The 26,811-nt window shown below is 48.9% G+C and overlaps 1 protein-coding gene across 1 annotated transcript in view; it reads right to left on the reverse strand.

Moving 5' to 3' along the window:
* LOC121837504 (zinc finger MYND domain-containing protein 11-like) overlaps positions 1-26,811 on the reverse strand; it is a 102,564-nt gene that overhangs the window by 39,417 nt on the left and 36,336 nt on the right. Inside the window, exon 2 of the mRNA XM_042293106.1 lies at positions 397-497. Within this exon, the coding sequence (XP_042149040.1) occupies positions 397-483 (87 nt within the window). The 5' untranslated portion in view covers positions 484-497. The remainder of the gene's footprint in view (positions 1-396; positions 498-26,811) is intronic.

The following is a 26,811-nucleotide window of genomic DNA, read 5'->3' on the forward strand; positions in this document are numbered from 1 at the left end:
CATGTGTTGTCCCGTCCCCTGTTTTTACATATATAACTCTTTCTAAACCTACATCATTACCAACGCGCTCACTAAGAAGTTTGGTATTTGTTGCAGCCAACAAAAGAAAACAGTGCGACAATCACTTTCTGGTAGCATGGCTGCACGGTGGTACTGTTCTCCTACGGCACCAAACCAGGTATGCAGCCAGGATTTTGATTCAGGGGGGGAGGGAGGGAGGGGGGGAGGGGGCACCCATGACAAAATGCTGTATGAGGAAGAGGGGGGAGGGGGGAGAGGAGGCCCCAGCAAGATGAAAGATTTCGGGGTGGGGGCGGGCCCCATAGGGTTACCCCCTGGCTACGTGCTTGCACCAAACCTTTATTGGCTCGGCCTATTGCAAGACGTTGGCCTCACCTGTTTCTGCTGTCGGATGGAGTCGACAGCGTCCCAGAGGTGCTGCACAGTCTGCGGGCACGACAGCCTGCGCTTGCACGTCGCCATGTTGGGGCCCACCTCTGCGAGAGACAGACATACATAGGCTGTTAACAGTGTGGCTTCTTTGCTGCACCAAGCAAAATAGCTTAGTGAATATTAGATTGTTCTCAACCCTCTATTGAATGTGTGTTATTTGCTCCAGTTCAGATACCGCTGAAACATGGAAGTACTGTACATCACTTTATTTTTGCGAGCTCAATATTTCACAATTCTTGTGAAGTGAAAAGTTCTGGGCGTATTTCGTGGGTGCAAACATCTGCTTAATGAGTAGTATGCTAAGTGTATGTCATCATAGTGTGACACCTTTGTGTGATCAATATTTCACAATATTTTACAGATAGTGTGTTGAAGCTAGGTTAACTTCAGTATTCACGCCCAAAGAAGTGCGCCGGCAAAGCAGACGTCAGCAACAACATGGTTGGTAGTGCAATTGTTGAGCCTGCTCAGCTGCTTACCAAATTGGGCTGTGAAAAACCTAACTGGGATATTTGCTGCAGCAATAGACCCTTTCCGAAATTCAGAGCCATCTGGGCCCATTTTCTTGAACGCGAACCGTGGGTTAAAGTTAACTATTGCCCCTAGAAGAGGGAATTCTAGGTCACGTGACTGGGAGAGCAGGGGCGCCGAGGGAGGAGCAGTACCTAGAAGCAAAATGACTGCGACATCGCTTAATGAGGGCTAATAGTTCTTCTTGGTTCTGCTGAACATTCATTTCGATCCGGCTGTTATATTAATGACGCACCATCAACCTATTAGCACGTCAAGCAAAGCGTAGTTCAGAGGGACTACTAAACTATCTGACGGCGCAGCATTCCGCGAACGCATCACTCTTCAGCAGTCCGGGATTCAAGACATATGACGGTACATAAGCCTTGCAAGTGTTTTTATAATGAGTTAAAAAATGTTTTGCGAACGAGTGTTGGTATATATTTATACTAACATCTTTAATTTGTTATACTATGCACGCCAACTCGTGAGCAGCGATTACTTTGCGAAGAAAGGGGGTTATCCTCGATAAAGTCTTCGTTCCGGGTGAACAATTGGGAGATTGTACTGCTTTTTTGTTCGCAGTGCGCCGACAGTATGCCGACAGCATTGAGGTCTTTACATGTCCCCAGTGGCAAGCAATTCAACGGTGAAGAGCAGCTTAGCTCCTCGTCACCGGTGGATCGGTTGAGCAAAAGAAAAAGGGGGCAAACAGTTGAGATCAGCAGGAATCGCAGAAACGTGCATCGCAAGGAACAAAAATGAGATTACAGCGCCGGCGTTGCCACACTGGAAGGCACACGGGAAAGTAATGCGTTGTTTATGGCAAAACATATTGAAGGAAATGTTTCTTACATTTTCGAATATTCGTCGGCAAACTCTAGCATAGTAGCTAAAATTTCTTCGTACCATCTGAAGCAAATAAATTGGTCTTCAAGTACAACATTACTGTATTTTGACTTAAAATACCATACTAGACTGATAACAACCAGCGGAAAAAGAGGTAAACAAAATGACTGGCTTGTTTCACCAATAGATGGTGCATCTTACTGCCCAATCAAAAATAATTATTGTTGTTGTATATCCAGCCGTTTATTACAGTACCTAGGTACTTTTTCCTTCATGGGCACCGTGGTTTACCAAAATGGGTTTACCATCGCTCCGAGAAAACCGGCCCTGGTGGCTCAAATAGCAGTTTGACTTTTGCCGTACTAGTGGCGGCAATGAACCTCTAGTTTGCAGTATTGTATCGGGCACTGTCACTTTCGCGAGTGAACAGCAGACGAGAATGTGCGCTTAACTGTAAGCCCTTTCTCAATCTTTTTCAGTGTCGATGGCAAAAAAGATGCAACCAGTCAGAACGAAGTGCCAACCCATATAGACGCCTCAATAAAGTTATATACATCAATTGGCTTTGATACCAATAGTGTGCTAATAATAGATTGTCTGGACCAGAGTTTGAAATGAAAACTGACGCAGCTCTTGCATTTAATTCCTGCTTCGGATCGTGCTAACGTCTCAAATGTTTATAGGCCTCAAACCATCAGCCTAGGGGCATCTTCAACTTTTTCCTTCATCAGTAAACAGAAGGCCGCCATTAGTATGGCACATACAAAATTTTTCAGATGATGATAGTGATCAAAGTGGACAGACGAAATTTTGGAAAGGGTCTATACTGGTGTCTAGAGGTTAGCAATGAGGCTACTTTTCCACTTTGAGTTGATAAAACTGTAAGGTGACTCGTCTGCAAACTTTGGGGCCTAAAAGATGATCCGTCTAGTTTCGGCCTACTAAAGCGTTTTGTGAGAATACCCGACATTTTGTGGGGTCTCTCTAACGCTATTTTAGGTAAGACATTTGCTTGCAGAATGAGAATGCATGCAGACTAGGATGTACATAGCTATAGACTATAGATATGAAGAGGCAATACATCAAGTGTGTGGAGAGGAGGATGAGACAGCTGTGACATTCAATTGTAAAGGGCTTGACCTGGCAGTTTCCGAAGGAGTCACTGATTTGGTAAATGCACTGGTGTTTAAGGAGAAAGAGAGGGGAAAAAATCATTGGGAGGAGCAAATATTCAAACTTTCAAACCTAAATGACATAAAAAACTATGTCACTCTTCCAAGCATCATTGTGGGCAGGGCGTGATGCACTCTTTTTGCATGCAATTTTTAAACCAGGAGAAAAGACGAGACACTTGATTAATATCTAGAAAATTGTTACCTTTTAGCAAATTCTTTAAATTTATCTGGCCTCTAATAGTTAAGTAAAAGATTTCAGGTAATCGGTCAATTTACCGTGACGACTATCTCCTCAGATAATGTCTGCCGAGCCTGATAAACACAATCCAGGGGCCCTAAGCTGGACGCTTGGCGAAAACGACAGCGAGAAATTCGGCGGCCACGATTGGCCAACGCCACACTTGACCTCGGCGCCGGCCGATCATAGCCACCGAATTTCTCGCCGAGTTTTCTGCCAAGTGTCCAGATTAGGGCCCCAGGATAGAGTCAAACTCTACCCCACTCCCAGAACCCCCCCCCCCTTTTTTTTTCTTTTTAATCTGTACAAATTAAAATTACACACCTTTTATATACCTATATCGAACGTGCAAGCTTCACTTATTTTGCAACTCCAAGCGAAAATCCCGCTAACAATACCAGCCAGCCTGTAGCACCTGTGACAAGAAAAACACCACAATTCCACGAAGCAAAAAAACAAGAAAAAGGGAAGCGAAGATAAACAAAGCGACTCCCACTTCGCCCAATGTAGATCAATCAAGTATAAACAAATAAGAAAAAAGCACCAATAAGCAAGAAAGAAGAAAAAAAAACGAAAGTATTAACAAGGCGTTTAAAGCCAAGCGTTACTGTGCAACCACTGAGGACATAGTTGACCAGCCAAGGACATCCTTTTTCTTCTTATTATTGGGGTCAGGGAAGAATGTATGCAGCTCTGCCTTTTGTGCCGTGCCCGCTTCAAAATACAGTTTGTTGTTTTACGTAGAAAGAAATGAAGCCTTTTTGGAAGATGAAGGTCAAACACCCGTGAACAAAGCTTAATCTTTTTCTTTTTCATTAATGAACTTTTTGTTGACTGAAGAAAGCTGAACAAGAGGAGCTGGTGAGGGTTGATTGTACTGAACATCGAGAATTGAGAGTTTTAGCAGATTGTTTTTTCGCCCCGATAACGATACCTCCTCTCCCCTCCAGCGGCCTTGGGCATGCATCATATCGTTTTCGGGTGTCGTTATCGGGGTGAAAAAACGATCTGCTAAAACTCTCTAATGACGAAGGACAGAATTGATCGTCCTCATGTCATACTTGCACAATGTGCGGCTAGTGACATTCGGCCTTTCGCTCATTAGAGAAGTCCGGTTCTTAAATATATTCTTAACTGTGATTATTTCCTGTGACTTTCGCTTAATTTGAGGTACGCAGAAACATTACAGGTTTCTGTTTGAATCAGGTTGAGAGGAAATTACCAGGTGATGATTTCCAGGTTTCTATGTCGATGTCCATTTAAAAAGAAAACAAAAAAACATTTACTTGGAAGGAAAGTTTAGTGGATGGTTTCGGTTTGCTGGTTCGTTTGAATGATACTACAGAGGGTCCAATAAAAAATGCCTAAAATAAAAACGCTGACGACTGCGCTCGTGTGCCATCCACGATCAAAGGAGATGAAGCAGCAACCAATGCACCGTCCACGCAGGTCGGATAAACCGGCAAACGTGCTGGACAAAGCCCTCCCTCCTGTAGTTCGATCTCCTCGCCAATATTCGGATTCATAACATTGGTGCTTCACGAAAAAGTGTGTGCCAATTCAGGCCATTGCACGTGACGTCACACAGCGATGTTCCGCTGCCATCGCGCCGCACCAACCGGCGGAGAGCCAGCCCGTCTCGCCACTTTTGTTTGGCCGTCGGTCTCTGCACGGTTTGATAGCTGCAGCACATTCTCAATTATCTTTTGAGCTTTAGTTAAGGTTTTAAATCACATAGTTTACAGACAAGTCTTCTAAATGGAGTCTTTTCGGGAGAAACAATACTATCGTCGGGTTTGCTCCTTGTGCTAAGCATTCGGCAATTTGATACTTTAGACCCATGTTACGGATAAAAAAAGCAGGAAGCTGGATGGCCAAGAAAACATGCTTTTCGTTTAAGGCTCGTCAAATTATGATGCGCTGGAGAAATGCAGCCTTCTGCGGCAGCGATATACCTGGTGCGTTCTAAGGCCTTTCCCGCATGCTTTTCAATGGGTGGAGGCGAACAAAAAGAGTTCAAAATAAGGACTGAACGCAGAAGGCTGCATTTCTCCAGTGCGTCATAATTTGACGAGCCTTAAACAAAAAGCATGTTTTTTGCTTTTCGTTGCGTTTTGAGAAATACTGTAAACGACTAAATTTTCACGAATTTCGCGGATTGCCCACAATTCACGAAAAACACATACCGCGAACTATTCGGACAATATGTGAACGCTATGGAAGCTACACTCGATTCGCGAAAATTAGAGCCCGCGAATAATTGCGAACTTTCAGCTTTGGTCCAATTCGCGAAAATTTGAGCCTGAGAAAATTAAGTCGCTTACAGTATTAACTATATAATTAATATAAACAAGAAACAGCAATGGTCCTAAAATTGAACCCTGCAGAACACCATATGCTATTTGTTTATGATCTGATTTAATGCCGTTAAAAATGGTGAATTGCGACCAACAGCTCAAGCAACTAGATACCAGTTCCCCCCCCCCTTGCACTTTCCCCCTTATTCCGTATACTCTGAGGTTATTGAAAAGTATTTGGTGCTGAATGGAGTCAAAAGCTTTTTTAAAGTCAAGAAATATTCCGATTGTGCATTGTTTATTTTCAATATTGGTAATAATGTTTTCTTTAATGTTAACGAGTGCTGTTTCTGTTGATTTATTCTTCTGAAAACCAAACTGCTTTTCTGTAATTATTTTATGTTTTGTAAAGAAGCTAATCAATCGACTGTTTAGTATATGTTCTAAAATTTTCAAAAACACACGTAATAGTGAGATGGGTCTATAATTGTTCAGGTCGCTTTGTACACCACCCTTATGTATAACACAGACTCGCACTACTTTCATTCAGTTGGGAGAACAACCTGTCCGCAAAAATGCATTACATATGTGTGTTAACGAAGCAGCAATAATTCTGGATATGGCTTTGATTGGTTCGGCTTTAAGGCAGTCTTCACCTGCAGCTTTGCTATCTTTAAGACTAGCAATCACTGCGAGTATTTCTTTCTCATCAGTCGGGGAGAGGAAAATAGAGTTAGATGGGCTCTGACTTATATATGACGTGACATTGTCTACACTGGTTTGGGGAGAGGAGGGTGCACCTGATGTTAAGAAATGAGTGTTAAATATATCAGAGCTGTTTACCTGTGTAGTTTATGCCGTCAATCGCGAGTTTACTTGGAGGTGGATTTTTATTTTTGGATTTTCATTTTTTATTATTTCGCATCACAACCGAAGGAAGAAACGGGGAAGTTGCTTTTGTAAAAATTTAAAGTGACGAGCTAATCATCTACAATCTTCTAGAGGGAGAATAGCGAATTCTGGGCAAGTCTGGGACACATAAAAGAGTGTCCCAGTGAGAAGGGGGTTCCTCCTTCCCCTCTTCTCTTGTGATTCCCGGAGAGCTAACGGGATGGCGTCCGGTCTCGCCAAACAAAAAGTGAGAGCTGCAAGTTCGCGGAGCGGGCCTACTGGACTTCGGCCGCAAAAGCGCGGTGCCATAGTCGCAAGAGTCCAATCGAAACTTCGACCCCAACTTTGTGCTTGAGGAGTCTGGAGCTTTGCCTCTCCTCCAGGCAGAGTGACCCAAACGGAAAGACCCACAAAGTGACGTGAGGATTGACCTGATTTTCTCGTGAGCAATCAAGCTGGGCCAACACCGCCATGGGTTGAATTTTCAAAGACACTTAAAGCAAGTGCTGATTGTTGGGCAAGTTGGTATGGTACATTAGAAAACATGATTGCGCTTTGAAGGCGGGGCGAAGGAAGAACAGACACCACAGAGCGCTGACGTTCAACTGATTTAATTCAAGAGCCTCAGCGTAGAAACACACTGCGTCACCGCACCACATCTCAACCAATCCGTGGCCTTGCCACGGACCGCAAGTACACTAAAGGCTGAGCTCCATGGAGCGAATTATGCGACAAAAAACTGGCGAATGTCGCTTGACGGCACGCTTGCTTTGTGCGTGACGTAGCAGCCACGGTGCTGATTCCACGCTCAGAGCAAAAGCCGCCGGACGAAATTCGTCGATATTTCGCAGCATATTTGTCTCATGGAGTTCAGCCTTAACTCCTTATCCGCCAAGTCAATTGACGCCACACTGACACAACAAGTGCTGAAACTATTTATAGCGTCAGCCTCCACAGTGGCGTCACAACGGGGGTGCGGCGGGTTGAAGGGTGGGGGGCGGACCGCCCCGGGTGCAGCGCTCCGGGGGTTGTCGCGACGGGCCGGTGGGAAGAGGGGGTGTCGCCGCGGGGCCCGGGTGCCGCTGACCCTAGTGACGCCACTGAGCCTCCATAATCTCTCACAGTCTTATCTTTGTGCCTATCGAGAACAGTATTTGCTTTTTTCTACTGTTCTCGCTAGGCACCAAGATAAGACTGTTACAGAGATTATGGAGGCTGATGCGATAAATAGTTCCCGCACGTGTTGAGCTTTCGTAGATCGTTTTCGCCGTCCCGCAAGGCCCTCCGCAACCCACTACGATAGCGGGAACTCCACAGTCAAGGCTATCGGTGCGCGGGCGCAGTAGCAACTTTTTCGTTGCGGAACGCTTAGCGGAGGGGGCAACGCGGTCTACGAAAACTCCCGTCAATTGACTTGGCGGATAAGGAGTTAGCATACTTGCGGTCCGTGGCGGGGCCACGGATTGGTTGAAATGTGGTGCGGTAATGCACTGTGTTTCTACGCTGACGCTCTTGAATTAAATCAATTGAAAGTTAGCGCTCTGTGGTGTCTGTTCTTCCTATGTCCCTGTCTTCAAAGCGCAATCATGTTTTCTAAGTCCAGTGCTTAAAGTCTCCCGTAAGTTGAAAGGGGTCCCTCCAAGAATGGGGGGGGGGGGGGGTGTTCTCACGAGATGTATTAGATGCATATAAAATAAACCACACTGCTGACTCTGCCCACACTGTACATGCAACCCTCAGACTGCTAATCCCCAAATGTCATATCCCTGAAAACAAGATATTTTATTGCAAGATATGATTATGATTTCACTAATAGTAAGGGTGTGGAGGAGGGTCCCAGGTCATTCGTTAAAATTAGTGGGGGGCCTAAGACCCCCTGAGACCCCCCAGACTTTAAGCATTGTTTCTAACACTTAAAGCACGAGTGTTGCGCCGGCGTTTTCCTCTAGGCCTAACACTCGTGTCCCTACCGACTGAAGGAGAACCCCAGCCGACCGCTGACGCCGCACTCGCGGCCAATCCGTGCTGTTTCAGAGTAAGTCAAAACGCGGTCGAAGGCTCGAACACACAAACTAAAAAAGCAAAGTCACAGGGCATTCACTGCGGTTTATCGGTTTAACTGGCGATAGAACACGCACAAAAAAAATGAACGATGTTGCACATTCGGCACCTGTGATCAGGGTTGCCTGGTTGGGCTATAAAAAGCCAAATTGGGCTAGTTTCATTTGCAGTTTTCAGGTAGTTGGCTATTTGGCTAGTATTGGGCTATTTCTGACCTGTGCTGGAACCAAAATGCCTGAAAGCACTTGGGTTTATAAGTTTAAATGTGTTTTTTAGAGTAAATAGATAGTCTTTATTCAACCCTGGAGGGTCGCAGCACCACAGAAAGGCCATCGGCCCGTACCTGAGGCCTGTGGTGCCGCAGTATAACAGGAACTTAATACAACAGTAACAAGGACATTAACGGCAATTAATGTTTAACACAAAGGTCATATGGGATGGTACGTGTCGGTCCGAAAATGAGGTGTCCGTCACTGCCGGAGGACGTCTAATGCCTCCTTGCACCAGGCTTTTATGTCCTCTTTCTCTTGGGGGGCACTTTAGTCCCTTAACCCTGATAAGTATGCGACAGCCAAGAAATTCGTCTTCTTTTTGAGCGCCTTGTGCAATTGTTTACCTCCGAATTTTGTCCGAATGCAAGCATGTGTTGTTATTCCTCTATCTCAACAAGTGACGGCGCGATTCCTTGTGGCCTTAACAGCGCCTGTTCTACGCATTCTTTAAGTTGTCTGTTGATTGGCTTGCACCTATACTTTGTGTTTAATTCTGCATAGTTCTCCCGTGACGTCATTCTGGTCGTCATGCCCCGATAGTAACCGTCCCAATACAGTGGAAGGTATGTTGTCATGCGCTTGTACGAGCGTTTCAGGAGGTTCGCCGAATGTGCAAGGGACGCCATTTCTGGGACATTTGGTAAATAAAAATGTATTATGTGTCTTTTGTGCTCAAAATAAACGTTTCAAATGATAAGTGTGTTTGTTTCTTTTTTTGGCTATTTTTGGGCTATATTTCGTAGACGTTTGGGGGGTTGGAGTCCAAACACCTGGCAACCCTGCCTCTGATTGGTGCCATATCCTCTCGTAGCACCTTAGAGCCACTGAATGAGCTGAGCTTAGAGTATCGGCACTCCGTCCCCAACATTGTTGTGGGCGCCGCCATTTTGGCTCGTATGCAGAGCAGATGCAACTGCCGATCGTTTTGATTCAAAAGTGTGGCTTCCTCAGCATTCGATTCGGTGTTAGGAAGCTCATGTAATATTGCTTTGCTCTGTCACGAACTGCTGAAACATTTGTGGAGAGCGGAAAAGTGTTTTCTGTGATTTCAGATAAAGCTTCAGATAACTGACAACCATGATTTTAAGACACAAAATGGCAAAGTGCCGTTACTCTGAAGTGTAGCTTATTTAGTGGCACTATAGCACCTGCTGCGCCGACTTCAGGTGAAATGAAGTACAGGGGCCCTAGACGAGTTTGACGAGTTTAGAGCTCCCGGTTCAGGGGCCCTAGACTCGTGAAACAGAAAATTGAGGCCAAAGTTTACGAGAACGGAGCGACCCGATTAGAATCTCGCGAAGATGACGCCGCGCTTTTGTCGCCGAAGTCTAAACGGAGCACTTCGCGAACTTTCAGCTCCAACTTTGAGTTTGACGAGCCAAGAGCCCCCCTGCACTACGGCCTCGTGATCTAGCATGTGCTGGCGCGGCGCGCCAAATCAGCACCGATTAACGTTTCAGCCATTGCTCTAACCAACGAGAGGAGATGAAGACTCACCGAACAGACTGAAAGAGTACATGCTGGACACGGCCATGACCTCCTGGCCAGCTCGCCGCCACAAGCAGTCCGCCAAGTTCAGAGGCCGCTCGTCAAGACTCCCGCACACACGACACACGCGTCCCCAAGAAGCGGTCAGCGAGAACACAGTGGTCTACCAAGAGCGCACGTGAAAAGCGCGCATCCCCATTCCAGGCCGAGGAGTGGCGCTTTCTTCTTCCCCTCGCCCGTTTGCCCCCGCAGCACCCAACACCAAACGCTTGTCCGGGCGGCCGCCCTTCATCTTCGACTTGACCGACGCCAATTACCGGTTTACGACACCTCGACCGAGGCCAGCGATGGAACCGCAGAGGAGCCCGACAAAAGCGCGGCGACTCTCTCCCCATTTAGGGACAGAAACCGGCTCACGACGACACAGGCGGCACAAAGGGAGGCGCCCTTCTCTTAATTGGTTGTGTCGAGACGCTTTCTTCCCCCCTCGTCATCGCACCGGGCTCCCGACGTCCCCGTTTTTGTTTAGTCCACAACGGCAACAAGTTCTTCTCCGTCCGTTTCCACTTCACGATGGAGCTAGGGAACATCCCAGCCAGTCCAGCGCCGTGAACGAAACTTCGCGCCCGAGCGCCGCTGCCAACGTTGGTCGCTGAAACCCTCCGGGAAGTCACGTGACACTCACGCGGCGTTGGATTGGCTGGGATAGCACGTAGCGTCCGGCCCGGTCCATCGTAAGTTTAGAGCGACAAAACGGCAGCGTGGGAACGACGGAAACCGTTCAAGGAGAGACACGGCCGCATTGGCACCCTGCGGCGAGGACGCGCGGAGACGGTACCTCCTCGGTGTCGTCTTTGGTGCCTCTCTGGTGTCCATCGCCAGTGCATGCGACGAAACGCAGCGAGGCTGTGCAAAATGGGCTCGGCGTGCGGTCGTGTATCGCTACTGCACGATGCATGTTAAAGAAACTCAATGCTGGCGGCGGTATACTGCACTGGCCAAGTTTCTCATCTCCAGCAGAGACACCAGACGCTCAGTGATACACACAACGCCACGAATAACCAAAGAGTATGTGATGGTAGGGAGTTTTCGTAGACCGCGTTTCGCCCTCCGCTAAGCCCTCCGCAACGAAGTCGCTACTGCGCCCACGCGCCGATGGCCTTGACTGTAGAATTCCGAGTATCGTAGCGGTTTGCGGAGGGCGTTGCGGAATGGCAAGAACGGTCTACGAAAACTTCCTGGTGTCTCTGAAGGCCATTGGTCGGTATTCAACCCGTAAGTGTTCTTTCCAGCGTAGATCCACCCTCCCCCTCCCCGCCCTTCACCCGGAGAAACGCTAGCCACTCGGGTGCGTGATTTCTTTTGATTAGCGAGTTTTCTTAGATCATTTTCGCCGTCCCGCAATGGCTCTCCGACGCAACCCGCTACGATACCCGGAACTCCACAGTCAAGGCTTCTTCGTTGCGGAGGGCTTAGCAGAGGGCGAAACGCGGTCTACGAAAGCTCCCTATTGTTTAGTCGCGCATCCCTTTCTCTAATAGGCAGAGGGGCTGCGACTGGCTCCGATAAATTTTTTTCGACAGTTTCGACCTTGGAGCCAGTGGGGGAGGCTGAAGTCACTGAATCCGGGGGAAGTAGTGCGAAGCTTTCCGTATGGTCGCCATTAGTCCATAGAATGACTAGGGTGCCTCCATGTGCGCACAGGGAGGCACCCTATAAATGACTATAGTCGGTTACAAGTCAAGAAGGTAGGAGAAGCTCCTCCCACAAGTGTGATGCGCCCGTTTCAAATCCCCTCCGCAGTCGAAAGAAGAGTTCACTGGAAACGCTCCTTGTTCCTCTTCAATGGATTCCCACTTGTCTCCGATCCCACTTTTTAAGAAAGCGACCTTTGTATTCATCGGAGAAGGAACCGAGCCCCTGAAAGCAGCCTTTGTATCCATCGGGGGGGAAGCTAATCCCCGAAGGTCGTACTGTTTCCGTCGGTGGGTGGAACTCTAATCTCCCTCTCGTGGCTTCCACAATGCTAAGTCAAAGTCGAAAGATAAAGCAAATATGTACAGAAAGGCAAGACCCTCCTCGCGCGTTGGCCGCGACGTCACGGAAACGGTGGGACGCTATTGGATGCGGAGGTGCGGAGGGATATCCGATTCCCTTTGAGGGGCATTTGCCGCTACCTTCTTAACCTGTAACCGACTATAGTTTCGCCTTGACCTCTCCATTCTTGGTTAGCCTATCAAAGTTTGCTGGTGACGGGTAGCTTTCGGGAGCCGTTTCTTGTATACAGAGATTTCGCTATCCACACGCAAAAGAAACAAGCGCAAACATCTTCGTACCGCCACCACATGGGGCGCAGGTACCTGGAGGCATTGGACAATACTTTCCCTCTCCTGAAGTATGTAGGAGTAATATTATTGTAAGAGATCTGTGGAAATAAGCATGATTGATAAGCTGACTGCAAACGCAGTGCCTAAGACGGATTGCCCGGCCTCATACGTTGGCGAAAGCAACAACTTCGCAGAGAGGCTTACGCGACACAAATATGATGTCCGGAAGAAGGATGTCCCTAGTGTAGGCGAGCGCCCTCGCGAAGCACGCAGAAGAGGCCGGCCACACTGTCGACTTCGATGGAAGCACCGTGCTGGCCTTGGAGAGGAATTGGCGAAAGCGGCTCTTCGTTGAGTCCTGGTTTATCCAGCACAAAAAGGGGAACCTGAATCGTTCTTCGGGCTCCCTGCCCAGCAGCTACGCCTCGGGACTGCGTGACGTGAGCAAAGCCCCCTACATCCGTATGTGCACTTAGGCGACACGTGTTCTCTTCTTTTCGTCACTCGCCCGTGAACAAGGGACCGAACTGGTCCCGAAACGTCGGGTACATGTTTATTAAAATTTTGGTTAGAGTCCCTATTTTTCGCTTCTAATCTGCAATGGACCTTTTGCAGAAACATCGGTTCGAGAGTAAATGGTTCCAGTACCCTCTCTCTCTTCCTTCTGGATGAGCAGAGAGGGAAGATGGTTTCGTTGTGTCGACTTCGTTGCGGGAGATTACGCACGGTGGGGACAAAAGCGAGTTCGGGTGAGCCGTACCTAGGTTACAGCGCCTCAATGGATGAACAGGATGTAGCCGACGTTTTGGGTGTGGAACGGGTGGGAGAGGCCTTGCGCGCACGTTGTTTTCTAGCCACTTACCGTCGAATTCAGAAACCTCACTCAAACTACACTCAAACTGAAGGGCCCCCCCACCTCCTCGAGGAAGGCGCGAGGGCCGGCGCTGGCCAATCGCGAGGACGGATCCGCTGTCGGGATTGGCCAGCGCCGGCCCTCGCGCATTCCTCGAGTAAGTGAAGGGGCCCTCCAGTTTGAGTGTAGTTTGAGTGAGGTTTCTGAATTCGGCGGTTAGCCTCGACCCCAGTCGCGTATCTAGGTGGCAGCACATATTCGCGAAGAGGTCCATTACGTGTTCTACTCTACTGATCCACAACCTCCTTCCGAATTTCCTCGATTTTGCGTGCCGACTTCCGCGCTTGGCATCGGGCGCTCGCGCATGCGCAGAACGCTTCTCGGAAAAGGTCATTTGCATTAAAACTCGAATTTCGGCTAGTTCGTCAATACTGAATAAAATGTTAAAAGCGCGAACAAAAACTGACTGGACAATAATGTGTGTATACATAGATGACGATGCTGCTACTAAAAAAAAAAAAAAAAACAGTTGAGAGTAAGGCGTTTGTCCTGTCGCGTGTGCATCTTCATTGTTCCCGTTTTTCGTTCGCGCCTTTAACCTTTCATTCAATGCAATTACACTTCTTCCGCAGGGTTGCCGGCAGTCGTGGAAGCAGCATTGTACACGTAACTCGAAAGAACTAATCGACTCTAGTTATATTTACTCTTGCTTAAAAATATACAGTTAGGTTACTTGATTACTCGAGGTGAAAAGTAATGCGGAGCGCAAGTTCGTCTGCTACTTGAACAGGGGTTGCGATGACGTCAGAACAACGCCGAGCTCTGATTGGCTGATTGAAAAAAAAAAATAGCGGGTAGATTTCAAGGCATCTAGCATTGAGGCCTACCCGCTATCCTTTCAATCAAAGCCAATCAGAGCTCGGCGTTGTTCTGACGTCACAGCCACTCCTGCGCAAGAAACAGACGACTTGCTCTCCGCATTGGCAGTTACTTGAAAAAGTAACCATTCATTTTCCGATTGCTTCAGGCTTTCCAAACTACAGATTTTTCCGTCAGTTTGAAAATGGTGGGTCTTTTGTACTGTTCGTAACTGCATTAGAATCACCGAATTAGAAACTAGTTATCCCCTTAATCTACTCATTTTTGTAAACCATCCTGCTTTCCGGAGACTTGGTTCGAGGATCCCTTGCTAGGAAACTTTCACAAACAAAATGACTCCATGAGAATGGGCGAGGACGAAAAAGTAACGGTTAAAAGGTAGTCTAGTACATGCAAAAGTAATCAAATTACTCTTATGATTACTGTAGGGATCGCTTGAGGATTTGATCGTTTCCTGGAAAGTGAGGAGTTTGACCTTCAACCGTTCGGACGGGGGCACCCCGACGGCTGGCCCCGAGCATAGGGGGATGAGCGGCTTGAGCCCTTTTTAATCTTTGGCCCGGGAAGGAGACAGACATTCTTGCCAGTAGTGGCACCCTCCCGGCTTTGTCGTCACGGCGCGTTCCCAGTGACGGCTTGTCCAGTCGGGAGACTGATACAATGAGGTTTTAGCGATGAGGGGCGCCGGTCTGGGTCATCTTGGACTCCATTACGCTTTACTCGCTAACTTCGAAGGACACAGCGCCAATTTGTTTTGACGCGGGCGAAGTGGGGGGTGTTTTCCCCGTAAAGTAGTAAAGTATCGCCTCGATTGGAGAGTTCCCCAAGGGGTTTAGCATTGTTTCTCTGGTGAATTCCACTCGTAGATCTGGAGCGCTTTCCAAAATCCGCGAGGGAGGCAAAATTCCGCTTCGTGGGACCCGCTCCGAATCGACGAGGGGAAGATAAACTTGCATTTTTGGAGCGACCTCCCCCACACCCCTCCCCACCGCTTCCCGGCTAGTCCCGGCTTCCCCCTCCGCCGTTCAAAATGGCCGCTGCTCGAACTTGACAAGCCCACCAACGACTCAACCGACTGATCTTTCCGACGACCAGTAACGATTGTCGCTGCTTAGCTGCAGAAATAACACGCGATACAGGCCGGGCGAAATTATACGTACCACGGCGCCCATGTCACAAATCGCGAATACGTCCGCGTTCGGCACCGTCACATACCTTTCGGCCGCCTCGAAGCGGCGGGGCACGGACAGCGATTGCCAGCGGCGCAGTTCAGATTTCTGGTACGACTTTATTAAACACAAAGGTAACAAACAATCACTTGCACGGTCGTTGCCTAATCTCCTCTTGCTTTATTTCACGGGAAAACGCCGGCAGAATGCAGTGTAAAGAGGTAAACAATCAGTGGCTGCAGAATGAACAGGCCTAACCTTGCGTCTGCCTCCGGATCTTTTGTCGTTCTTCCTCTCACGATCACAGATGTCAGCGCTTACGATTTACCACGCTCCACAGTCCCGGTCTTGTATCCCTGATCTACGCGAGGTACAAGCGTTCGAGCCGTCACAATCCCGCGTAAACAACCGACGCACCCACACAGATCCAACTCGACGGCCCGACCGGTCCGCCGAGTCCTCTCCAACCTCGCCGCGCATGCGCACTGCCGATTTAGACGGAAATCACGTGGGCCGCTCTGTCAACTTCCGGAGAGATCTGTGAAATCCCGCAGAGCAAGTTCGGCGGGGTTTGCTGCGCTCCGTGGAGCGCAGGGGGGTAAAGGTGGGTGAGGAGGAGTGGCAAATCCCGTGCGCCGACACCCAGGGTCCCGAGTGAACGATCGCAAAAGAGAGTGACAGAACACGAGAGAAAGAAAGCAACGTTGCCATGGTAAACGCGGTAAACGCGAAGAGTGTAAACTCTCAGCAATATAAACAGTGATAATTTAACGTTGTCAACTAAATTCTGAGCTATTCTAACGCTTATAAAAAGCAATAAAGTCATTACGCTGCATTAACTTCCCTTCTGTCGAAATCTCGGAAATCTGGTGGTTGCGCAGTTTCGTATTCCTCAACCGCGCCCAGCCGCGCCCCACCGGCGAAGCCGGGTATATGGTTTAGTTTAGCGTTAACGCAAGGTCGTACATCTGCGCGCTATGCAAAAAGATACTTCGAAAGGAACGCAAATATCTTTCCACAGGTAAGTTCGTGGATTGTTGAAGTTCACGAAACTGCTCTGATGATGTAACCGTGTTTGGGACCCCGAGGGTCTGCCTGCATGATCCGCCGCTTGCGGCAGCCAGAATGTATGGGAAAATGGCGGACCTTTTCCTCTATAGGCTCCTTGCATTGACGTCACATCGCACACATTCGCACACCAAGTAAAAGGAGGAGAGGGAGGCTGCTTTTGTAAGAATTTTGAGTGACGGGTTAATCTTCTATAATCTTCTGGGAGGAGAATAGCGACGCCTGTGCAAATCCGGAAGGCACAAAGGAGGGTCCTGATAAGAGGGGAGCTCCTTCTCCCCCTCTTCTCTGGAGGGTATCGGAAATGACGTCATGTGCAAGGAGCCTATAGGCTCCTTGCACAGGACGTCATTTCCGTTGCCCTCCAAAGAAGAGGGGAAGAAGGAGCTCCCCTCTTATCAGGACCCTCCTTAAGCGCGAGACACATGCGCGAAAAAGCCATGCGATCCGACGTGCGAACCGCCGGAACGACGTCCGAGGGCGAGGGTTTTCGTCGCACCGGAGCGTCGGACGGGAGCTCCGTCCGGCGCCCGCGTGCGTCCAACTTGCCAGATATCGCCGCACGCACGGTCCGATTTTCGGAAGGCCGCAGTGGCCGCAGCCAATGAGCACGGATGGCGAAGGTCATGTTGCCAAGTGACTTTCGGACCGATCGGGCGAGGAGGCGCTGCGTGGTTCGGGGAAGCGGATGTGGCGGTGCGCGGTGCGTCACGCGCGGCGGGTCGTGGTTGTGAAGGAAACGGACGCCATCGAGTTTTCCCGCGCGCACAAAACGAGCTGCTGATTTCGAGCGCCAAAGCAAGCCTGCCTTCTGGGACCGATCAAGCCCGTCGAAACCCGAATATACTCCGTCTCACCTTAGGATGGACAGCAGCGGACGCTACGAGCCATTCCAATGTCATGTGAGTTTCGGGAGAGACGCAGCAATGCGGGCGGTACGTAGTCACGTGATTTGTACGCAGTGCTCGTTTCGCTGGGATGGCTCTAAGGTCCGCTGCGGTCTTTCGCGATTAAGTGATGTTGAGCACAAAAATAGCCTCACAGAAAATCTTCACACACGCACACTTTGATAGAATGTAATAAAAATATTACGTTTGTTTCAAAGTCAGAAAAACGAAGAAGGGCGAGGGAAGTATTTTAGTTTTCTAGGCTAGGTGGCGCGAGTTACCGCCCGTTATAAATATAGCCATTAGCATCCATCCATCCATTTGGTAGAGGTACACCCGAAACTGGGCGGAGCGACGCAACGACGCGTCGGAAACCATGTGTCGCGAACCGTCCGGTGCGGCGATTCGGAGCAGCCATCTTCCCGACAGTTCGCACGCCGGATCGGACAGTTTTGACGCGCATGTGTCTCGCGCTTTAGTATCTCCCGGATTTATACAGGCGTCGCTATTCTCCCCCCAGAAGATTATAGAAGATTAACTTGTCACTCAAAATTCTTACAAAAGCAGCTTCCCTCTCCTCCTCTTACTTGGTGTTCAAAAGTGTGCGATGTGACGTCAGTGCAAGGAGCCTACGCACACTTTTGAACACCAAGTAAGAGGAGGAGAGAGAAGCTGCTTTTGTAAGAATTTTGAGTGACAGGTTAATCTTCTATAATCTTCTGGGGGGAGAATAGCGACGCCTGTACAAATCCGGGAGGTACAAAGGAGGGTCCTGATAAGAGGGGAGCTCCTTCTTCCCCTCTTCTTTGGAGGGCAACGGAAATGACGTCCTGTTCGGTTACAAGTCAAGAAGGTAGGAGAAGCTCCTCCCACAAGCGTGATGCGCCCGTTTCAAATCTCTCCGCAGTCGAAAGAAGAGTTCACTGGAAACACTCCTTGTTCCGCTTCAATGGATTCCAACTTGTCTCCGATCCCACTTTTTAAGAAAGCGACCTTTGTATTCATCGGAGAGGGAACCGAGCCCCTGAAGGCAGCCTTTGTATCCATCGGGGGGGAAGCTAATCCCCGAAAGCCGTATTTGTTTCCATCGGAGGGGGGAAACTCTAATCTCCCTCTCGTGGCTTCCACAATGCTAAGTCAAAGTCGAAAGATAAAGCAAATATGTACAGAAAGGCAAGACCCTCCTCGCGCGTTGTCCGCGACGTCACGGAAACGGTGGGACGCTATTGGATGCGGAGGTGGCGGAGGGATATCTGATTCCCTTTGAGGGGCATTTGCCGCTACCTTCTTAACCTGTAACTCACTATAGAGTTAGTAGGGAGTTTTAGTAGATCGTTTTCGTGCAGCCACCCTCCAGAGCGGAGCGCTTAATCGCCACTGCGCCTGCGCGCCGATGGCCTTGGCTGTAGAGTTCCGGGTAGCGGAGGGGCTTAGCGGAGCGGGAAACACGGTTTACTAAAACTCACTACTATATGATCTCTATGGTGGAGCGGGCGCTGCCAGAGATCTACGAGCGGAAGATGACCAACTCGAGCCAGATCTGCGAGCTGCGAGCGCCACTCGACACGACTCTTAGATCACGCCGCGCATCACGTCATCTGTTACCCGGTGTCAGCTTACACGGAGACGTTACGCCGACACGTCGAGTCACGTGTTGCACAGTGACGCCACGCGATTTTATGAGGTCAGGTGACACCGTGAGTCACGTGATGTGACGTCACGGGACACTGTGACGTCACGTAGAAACATGAACACGAGACTGCTGATACTAGAAACAATCATCACAAAACGTTTTCGCTAATTAGGCCAGAAAGATGCTCGGGCGATAAAACCAATAAAGCTCGGTCGGTGTTAAAGGGCCACTGAAAAGTGGTCCTTTAAAGGGGCCCTGCAATCATATTTAGGCGTGTACCTTTTTTGCGGTTTCCACGTCTCTTGGGGTCCGGGCAAGCCAGCGGGCACGGAGAGAGTAACTAAATATCAGTGCGTCATATTTTAACCGGGCGACGCGGAAACCTCCTCCACCGACGAGGACGACCCGCGTTGTCGAAAGTGCACGAAATGTGAGGTATTTGCTCCTGGGCTTACTACTAATCAAAGCCGCCAAAAGCTTTTTTTTTTTTTTTAGTCGAAATACAAAATATAAGTGTCGCGAACCGTTTCAATACTGTATGAATGTAGTTTTTGTTCGTTATTTTATTTCAGAAAAAAAACAAATGCAGTTTATAAAGTACGGAAACCAGAAAAGACCGGTCGACAAACCCGCCACCAAGCGGCGGAAAACACGGCGCATACTAGAAAAGGCTAGTGGGATGAGGCTTCGACGAACGGCGAGCGTAGAAAGGTCCCGGATGTACGCGGCGGCGCTGCGGTCGTATAACGGCTCGAGGATCCAACCGGTTCCGAGCGTTCCGAAGGCTTTCGGCGCAGGCTTGGCTGACGATTTTGCCATTTGGCAGTATGGCAGCGCGAAGTGGCTCCCGTTCTGAACTGATCTTTACCCTGTGTTTGCTGTCGTTTGTGGCCAATGAAGTGTTATGCCGAATTAGTCTTTAATCGCTCAGCAAATGCAATGCGAGCCGCCCTGGCCGCCCGCTGCATACAGCCTATCCAACACGTGCTTTAGTGGCGCCCTCTCGAGCCGTCGACACGGAGTGCGGCAGCCGTGAGCGCTCGATGAGCTCACTACTCCTCCTCTAGTTCACGGCCACTCAAGCCAGCACCTACGACGTCATGAAGGAGGTTATTTTTTGTTTGTTTTTGTAATTCTAATTTGCCTATAACTTTTAAAATAAAGCAAAATTTGAGAAAAGAAAAGTTTCTTTAAGTTACTATGTTCAGTGCACTCAGGTTCGGTGCAAATTAAAAACCCGTCAAAAAGTTGTTGCAAGGCCCCTTTAACAGCTGCGTCGGCTGCGACGCAACTGTTGCCTTAGCAACCCTCGTTCTCGGGCGGACTCAACGCAAGTGTGTGAATCGCCCTTTACCCTAGATTTAAGGCCCGTTCACACACTTGCGTTCAGAGCGACCACTACGCTTGCGAACGAATGCAACCGGTTGGACAACCAGTTGTCATGGCAACGAAGCGCAAAACGGCCGTTTTGTTCGTGTTCGTTCGCAATGCAAGGAGCTGAGCCGGGCTAAACTTTTTCGCTACGTTTGGGAACGAACACAGCGACCGCGCCGAAAGACCAATCACAGGTCAAGGAGAGCTCGGCTGCGCGTTGCATGCCGGTCACGGTTCCCTCTATCTGCTGAAAAACATGGCGTCGGTGGTGATCGGCGTGCTGGAAGCTCATCGTATCGCTTAAAACCGCTATCCTTAACTCCGAATGGACTTCTTCCAAAACCGACGCGCCCCATCGCGGCGAAATACCACGCAGTGCACTCTGGGAACTAGTTGGCCACTCAGTTTCGGTTTCAACTGAGCAGCTTCATCTCATGCTATCACGCCGCGACCGAACGCGCTGCTTGCGTTTTCGATTATCTGACTTTTCACGAACGTACAATACACTCATTCTCGAGCGATACAAAACGAAGACCGGGGCACTTTCCTTGGTTCCCGAAACACCGGAGATTGTGCGTGCGTATGCGAACGTAGTAAGTCGTGGCTTAGTCACCTCACCCCACGAGTGCATCTTTGAGCTCAATGTCAGTAATCCCGTCTAGTACCAGTGAACTACAACTGAAATTTGTTCGTCTGGAGCCTTACACGTATTTTGTTTGCCAAACGTCCGCTTCTTGTTACTTCATTGGGCGAAAAGCAAGCCGCATCCTCACAGGGTATCAAAGTTGAGCCCAGCGTTTACGCATGAACTTTTAAGGAAACGCAATAAATTCGACCTCACTACTGCACAAAAGTTACTATGATGACTTCCTCGTGTCATCATATATCTCCCACTCAAATTTTATGGTGATAGAAGATTAACTTTTCGCAAACGCTGAGATCGGCTAGCTACGACGGAGGCCCTAACAAGCGTCCCCTGCTCCTCGCTTAGCCTTTTTGGACGAGTTTTTACAGACGCTTAAGGTCTGTGCTTGAACGGTGTGTCTGAAATTAACTCGGCATACTCAGGCAGGAAGAAAGCAAACACATAACAAATATTATGGCCATTAGCAACCGTCAAACGCGCTTTGAATTCGTTCGAGCACTTGTGTGAAGAATATATCTCCCACTCAAATTTTATGGTGATAGAAGATTAACTTTTCGCAAACGCTGAGATCGGCTAGCTACGACGGAGGCCCTAACAAGCGTCCCCTGCTCCTCGCTTAGCCTTTTTGGACGAGTTTTTACAGACGCTTAAGGTCTGTGCTTGAACGGTGTGTCTGAAATTAACTCGGCATACTCAGGCAGGAAGAAAGCAAACACATAACAAATATTATGGCCATTAGCAACCGTCAAACGCGCTTTGAATTCGTTCGAGCACTTGTGTGAAGAATGTCGCATCGTGCGCCGGACGGGCATGAACCCCTATGCAGTGCGCATATAGGGTTCATGCCCCTCTGGCGCACCTCCGGCGAACGGTGCGACATTCTTCACACAAGTGCTCGACTTTTGCTTTCTTAAAACGGTCTGTATGCGCGAAGTTGCCTATATGATTGCAGGATAACTTTATGCGCATACGCGATGTTGAATATTAGTGGAATGCAAGCGCGTGGGGACATCACTTCGTGCAGTGCTGCGGGTCAGTACAGATAAGAGGCAAGAAGTGCGTTAAAATTGAGCTTTTCAATGGCGCCTCCGAGTTTTACCTCGCACACTCAGGCATATTAAGAAAAACAGTAATTGCAAAAAAAGTAATATTTCGTCTATATGGACGCATGAAACAAACTTTCTGATCAACAACACTAATGTAAAGGCGCGAGCACGATGTATGCATATTTATTGGTTGCTACAGCTTCTTGATTCGTACACAAGCAAAATCCCCGAGCACCCGAGCTTCGCAGCGTCGAGACTCCCAGCGCTGGCTCGTCCACATACCTCGATTGGAACGCTAACAGGAAGGCTCAAGTACAAAAATACAACAAGCATGTGTTAAGACAAGCTATACGCCTCAGGCTTGTGCTAAAGCTTCGAGGTCTGGCTATTTGGGTTAGTTTAGAGACCACAAATGACGCTCTCGGGACCAGAAAACAATAGACAGTTTTAGTATAGCGTTGCTGGCTCTTACGTACGCAATACGCAATAGTATAGCGTACGCTAAAAATGACCTGCTCGGACCGAATTTAGTTGTGCGTTACGTTTTCGAGGGAACACCGCGCATGATCTTGGTTAGATTTGCTAGAGGCTGCAGAATTCCGCGTGCTTATAGCGCAACCATGCTCCTGGAAAGAAATATTGAAAATGAAAACGTGTCCAATCATTTTATTTCAAATTAAACGAAGCCGCAGCTGCCTCGTCAAGCGCGCTTTTCTGCGGGGTACAGAGTAAAGGCCGGTTCAGACACTTGCGTTTGAGTGCGTTTGACTGCGTTGCGTCGAGAACCGAAAGCGAGTCACCGGCACATCTGTGCTTCGTATGAAGCGTGCGATCCAATTCAAAGAATCATCTGAGCACACGATATAAGTAGCAGGGATGTCCTGGTTTCTCGCTGCCGCAACGCAGTCAAACGCAACTGTCTGAACCATAGCCAAATTCGATCACGGAGCCTCCGTCAATCGTCCCGTTGAAACGGCACCTTTTATCAATGCTATCGCGGAATTAAATTCATGACCCTGATGTCCAGTGCATAGCGAGAACTTCGGCGATTTCTTTTAGAGTCGCTCGTCCGTGGGCGATGAACTGTGCGAATAGGCTTAGCGTTGAGCATATCGCAGCGTCGACGCACATTCCGAGCGGCGAACATTTTCACTGTGCACTCCTTCAGCTGCACGACGATCTGATTTGACCGCGGTAGGTCCCAGAAAGAATTGCCGAGCTGAACACCACGCAATTTCACGTAACACAGAACTTTTAAAAACACCACGTCGCCCTTGCTGCGCCAGTCGAGGTAACCGCCATCTTGAAACTGGGGCTCTCGTTGAGTTTGAGATCTCTCGAGAGCGCCCCGCAAAGCCCGCTAGCCCGCCTCGTAAAATCCCCAGCGTTGCGTGCGTACGCAATACGCTAGCCTTTCTATTGCGTTCTGCGCAAGCGCACTCACGACCCGCAATTCCCTTGCGCACGCAAAGCTATAGCGTACGGTCCACTAAAATTGTCTATTTCTCTTGTCGACGTGTCGATCGAAACCGAAACCATGCCACCCTCCTCCCTGGCCAACTAGTTCCCAGAGTGCAAAGCGCGCCGTGTTGCATGCAGGGCTTTATGGAAGTAGTCTATTCTCGTCGTGTGTCGTTATGATGACCCAGCACGTACTAGATGGGAAGATCCATCTACTCGTGCGGCGATGTCGTGGCAGCACCTTCAAGACAGCAGAAACGCTCGTGCTGTCGTGTTTGTTTACGTCGACTACAGTGCTGATTTATTGGCATTTGTGTCCTCGAACATCGCCCGGATTTCTTATTTTGCGCATCCCATGCGTGCGCTGAAGTTCAAGGTATTGTTGGTGCGTACCGTATTTAAAGGCGTGTATGAAGAATGCGAATTTTCACGCGTTTTCATCACCCGAGAAAAGTGATTAGTGTTAGCATTGCTGAACGCTCACGAAATCATATTTCTACGTTGCTATATCGCTACTAAGATTGCACAGACTTTTGCAATGTAGAAAAGGCGTGTGGCGAGATTTGTACTATTGGCAAAGTCGTGTGTTAAAGTCGTAATCGTCCAAGACGGCGTACTGCTTTTTTTTTTCTCTCTCTTGTTTTTCATCCACTCTATTCTGCGAGGCTATCCTGAAAATAATCATAATCATAATAATAATATTAATAATAATAGTTTTTGCACGAACACAGAACCAGGTACAGACACGGGTTCATCAAAGCCATTTAGGGCTGATGAACACCACCTTGATGAGCATGCTGCACGTGAAGACAAACAGAAAATCACAAATGCTAACAGAATTTGTTTCCGGAGTCACTTAAATTAAGAAAGGTAATTTAATATGATTGCTCACACTATGTGACACCACATTACCATCAAACTTAAAGCGGGGATACACAAAACATCATAATTTTGTCTCGATCGGTCTTCAGAATAATAACAATAATAATAATAATAATATAAAAATAATCGATCGGCGTTCATAATAATAATAATAATAATAATAATCAATCAACCAATCAATGTTTATTAAAGTGCCCAGGGACAACCAATCGGTCTTAGTGCTGGCACACTAAAAAAAATTAGCAAAAACACATACAAACACATACGTGACACATACACACGAGTCCAGAAGGACAACTTAGTTCACCAGTCTGAGAGTAAAAATATTAACAACTATGAGACACACTCAAATCAACAAGGGAAATCGAAAGCACAAAACAGAGGCATCACCAGGTGTGAGAACAAAAAGCAAATACTTGGATAACGTACTGACAAATAAAAATAATAATAATAATAATAATAATCTTGAGGCTATAAAGAACTGTCTATGTTCTGTTGCGCCAGTGAGTGGCAACGCGTTCCCTTCTTATTTGAGGCACCGCTGAAACAGCTGACAGCGGCGGAGAAGCGGTCGCCGTGCAGGCGACCCGCTGGTTGCACTGGTTGCTGCAGTGAGTACGCGCGGCGCAGAGCGGTCGTTCCGGTCGCGGACAGACGCAGTCGTAGATTACGCGCTCGATCGAGTAAATTTTGGAACCCGGACAAGGATGCGAGGGCCCGGAAGAACAGATGGAAAGCATTAACAGGTGGCGTGTGACGTCGCGTCTGACGAGCGCCGAGGCCACCGAGAAGTGGAGGAAGCGAGGAGGAAAGCCAAGATGTTTGCTTGGTGCTGTTCAAACGGACTGCCGGACTGCTGGACGCTTTAGCGTCCACGATTTTTTTTCGGAGTCATGTCGCCTCACGAATTTTGAAGTACCCTGTTTGAACAGGACTCTTCACACTTCCATGTCGTGTGTGTTCTTCGTAGTCCGTGTTTTCTGAGCTGTTTTCCCCATCACGTTTGAACAGGCCTCACTCGGTTTAATACGGAACGTCCATGCGGACTATATGGGGCGCGCTCGCACCTCTACCATTCATTCAGTCCATCTGCTCCGAAGTGACACCTCGGCGGCTCCGACGCCACACCTCAGCTGTCGCAGTGTTTCACCTTACGGGTGAAACAATGCGCTAGCGTCAAGCGCCGTTCACACACTTGCTGAGAGAAACAAGACAGGTTTGCAAGCGTCTTGCGACGGCCTAGGACCTGCTCCGCAGCAGCGCATCTGGTCCTGCGCCGTCGCAAGACTTATGGTGAATTCCACTCGTAGATTCCGAGCGCTTTTCAAAATCCGCGAGGGAGGCGAAATTCCGCTCCGTGGGACTCGCTCCGAATCGACGAGGGAAAGATAAACTCGCATTTTTGGAGCGACCTCCCCCACACCCCTCCCCACCGCTTCCCCCTCCGCCGTTCAAAATGGCCGCTGCTCGAACTTGACAAGCCCACCAACGCCTCAGCCGACTGATCCTTCCGACGCAGAAGTAACACGCGACACAGGCCGGGCGAAATTATACGTACCACGGCGCCCATGTCGCAAATAACGAAGACGTCCACGTTCGGCACCGTCACCTTTCGGCCGCCTCGAAGCGGCGGGGCACGGACAGCGATTGCCATCGGTGCAGTTCAGATTTCTGGTACGACTTTAATAAACACAGAGGTAACAAACCATTACTTGCACGGTCGTTGCCTAATCTCTTCTTGCTTTATTGCACGGGAAAACGCCGGCGGAATGCAGTGTAGAAAGGTAAACAATCATTGGCTGCAGAATGAACAGAATAACCTTGCGTCTGCCTCCGGCTTTTCTGTCGTTCTTTTCCTCGTTCTTCCTCTCACGATCACAGATGTCAGCGCTTACGATTTACCACGCTCAACAGTCCCGGCTTTGTATCCCTAATTACACGAGGTAGAAGCGTTCTAGCCGTCACAATCCCGCGTGAACAACCGACGCACCCGAAGAGATCCAACTCGACGACCCGACCGTGGTCCCACGGGCACTGCCGGCACCTAAAGCACTGGACGAAATATTATTCAGTGCTTTACCCGGCACCGGCCCGCCCACCCCGCCAACCTCGCCGCGCATGCGCACTGCTCTGGAAATGATGTAGAGCGCTCTGTACTTCCGGAAAGATCTGTGAAATCCCGCAGAGCAGGTTCGGCGGGGTTTGAGGCGCTCCGTGGAGCGGGCGTTGCCAGAGATCTACGAGCGGAAGATGACCAACTTGAGCCAGATCTGCGAGCGGAATATGCGCGCTCCAAATGGAGCGCTTTTGGAGCGCTCGAGATCTGCGAGCGGAATTCACCATTAAAAGTCG

Source organism: Ixodes scapularis, unplaced genomic scaffold (genome assembly GCF_016920785.2).
Source record: "Ixodes scapularis isolate PalLabHiFi unplaced genomic scaffold, ASM1692078v2 PGA_scaffold44__24_contigs__length_19508400, whole genome shotgun sequence".
Classification (NCBI taxonomy): domain Eukaryota; kingdom Metazoa; phylum Arthropoda; class Arachnida; order Ixodida; family Ixodidae; genus Ixodes; species Ixodes scapularis.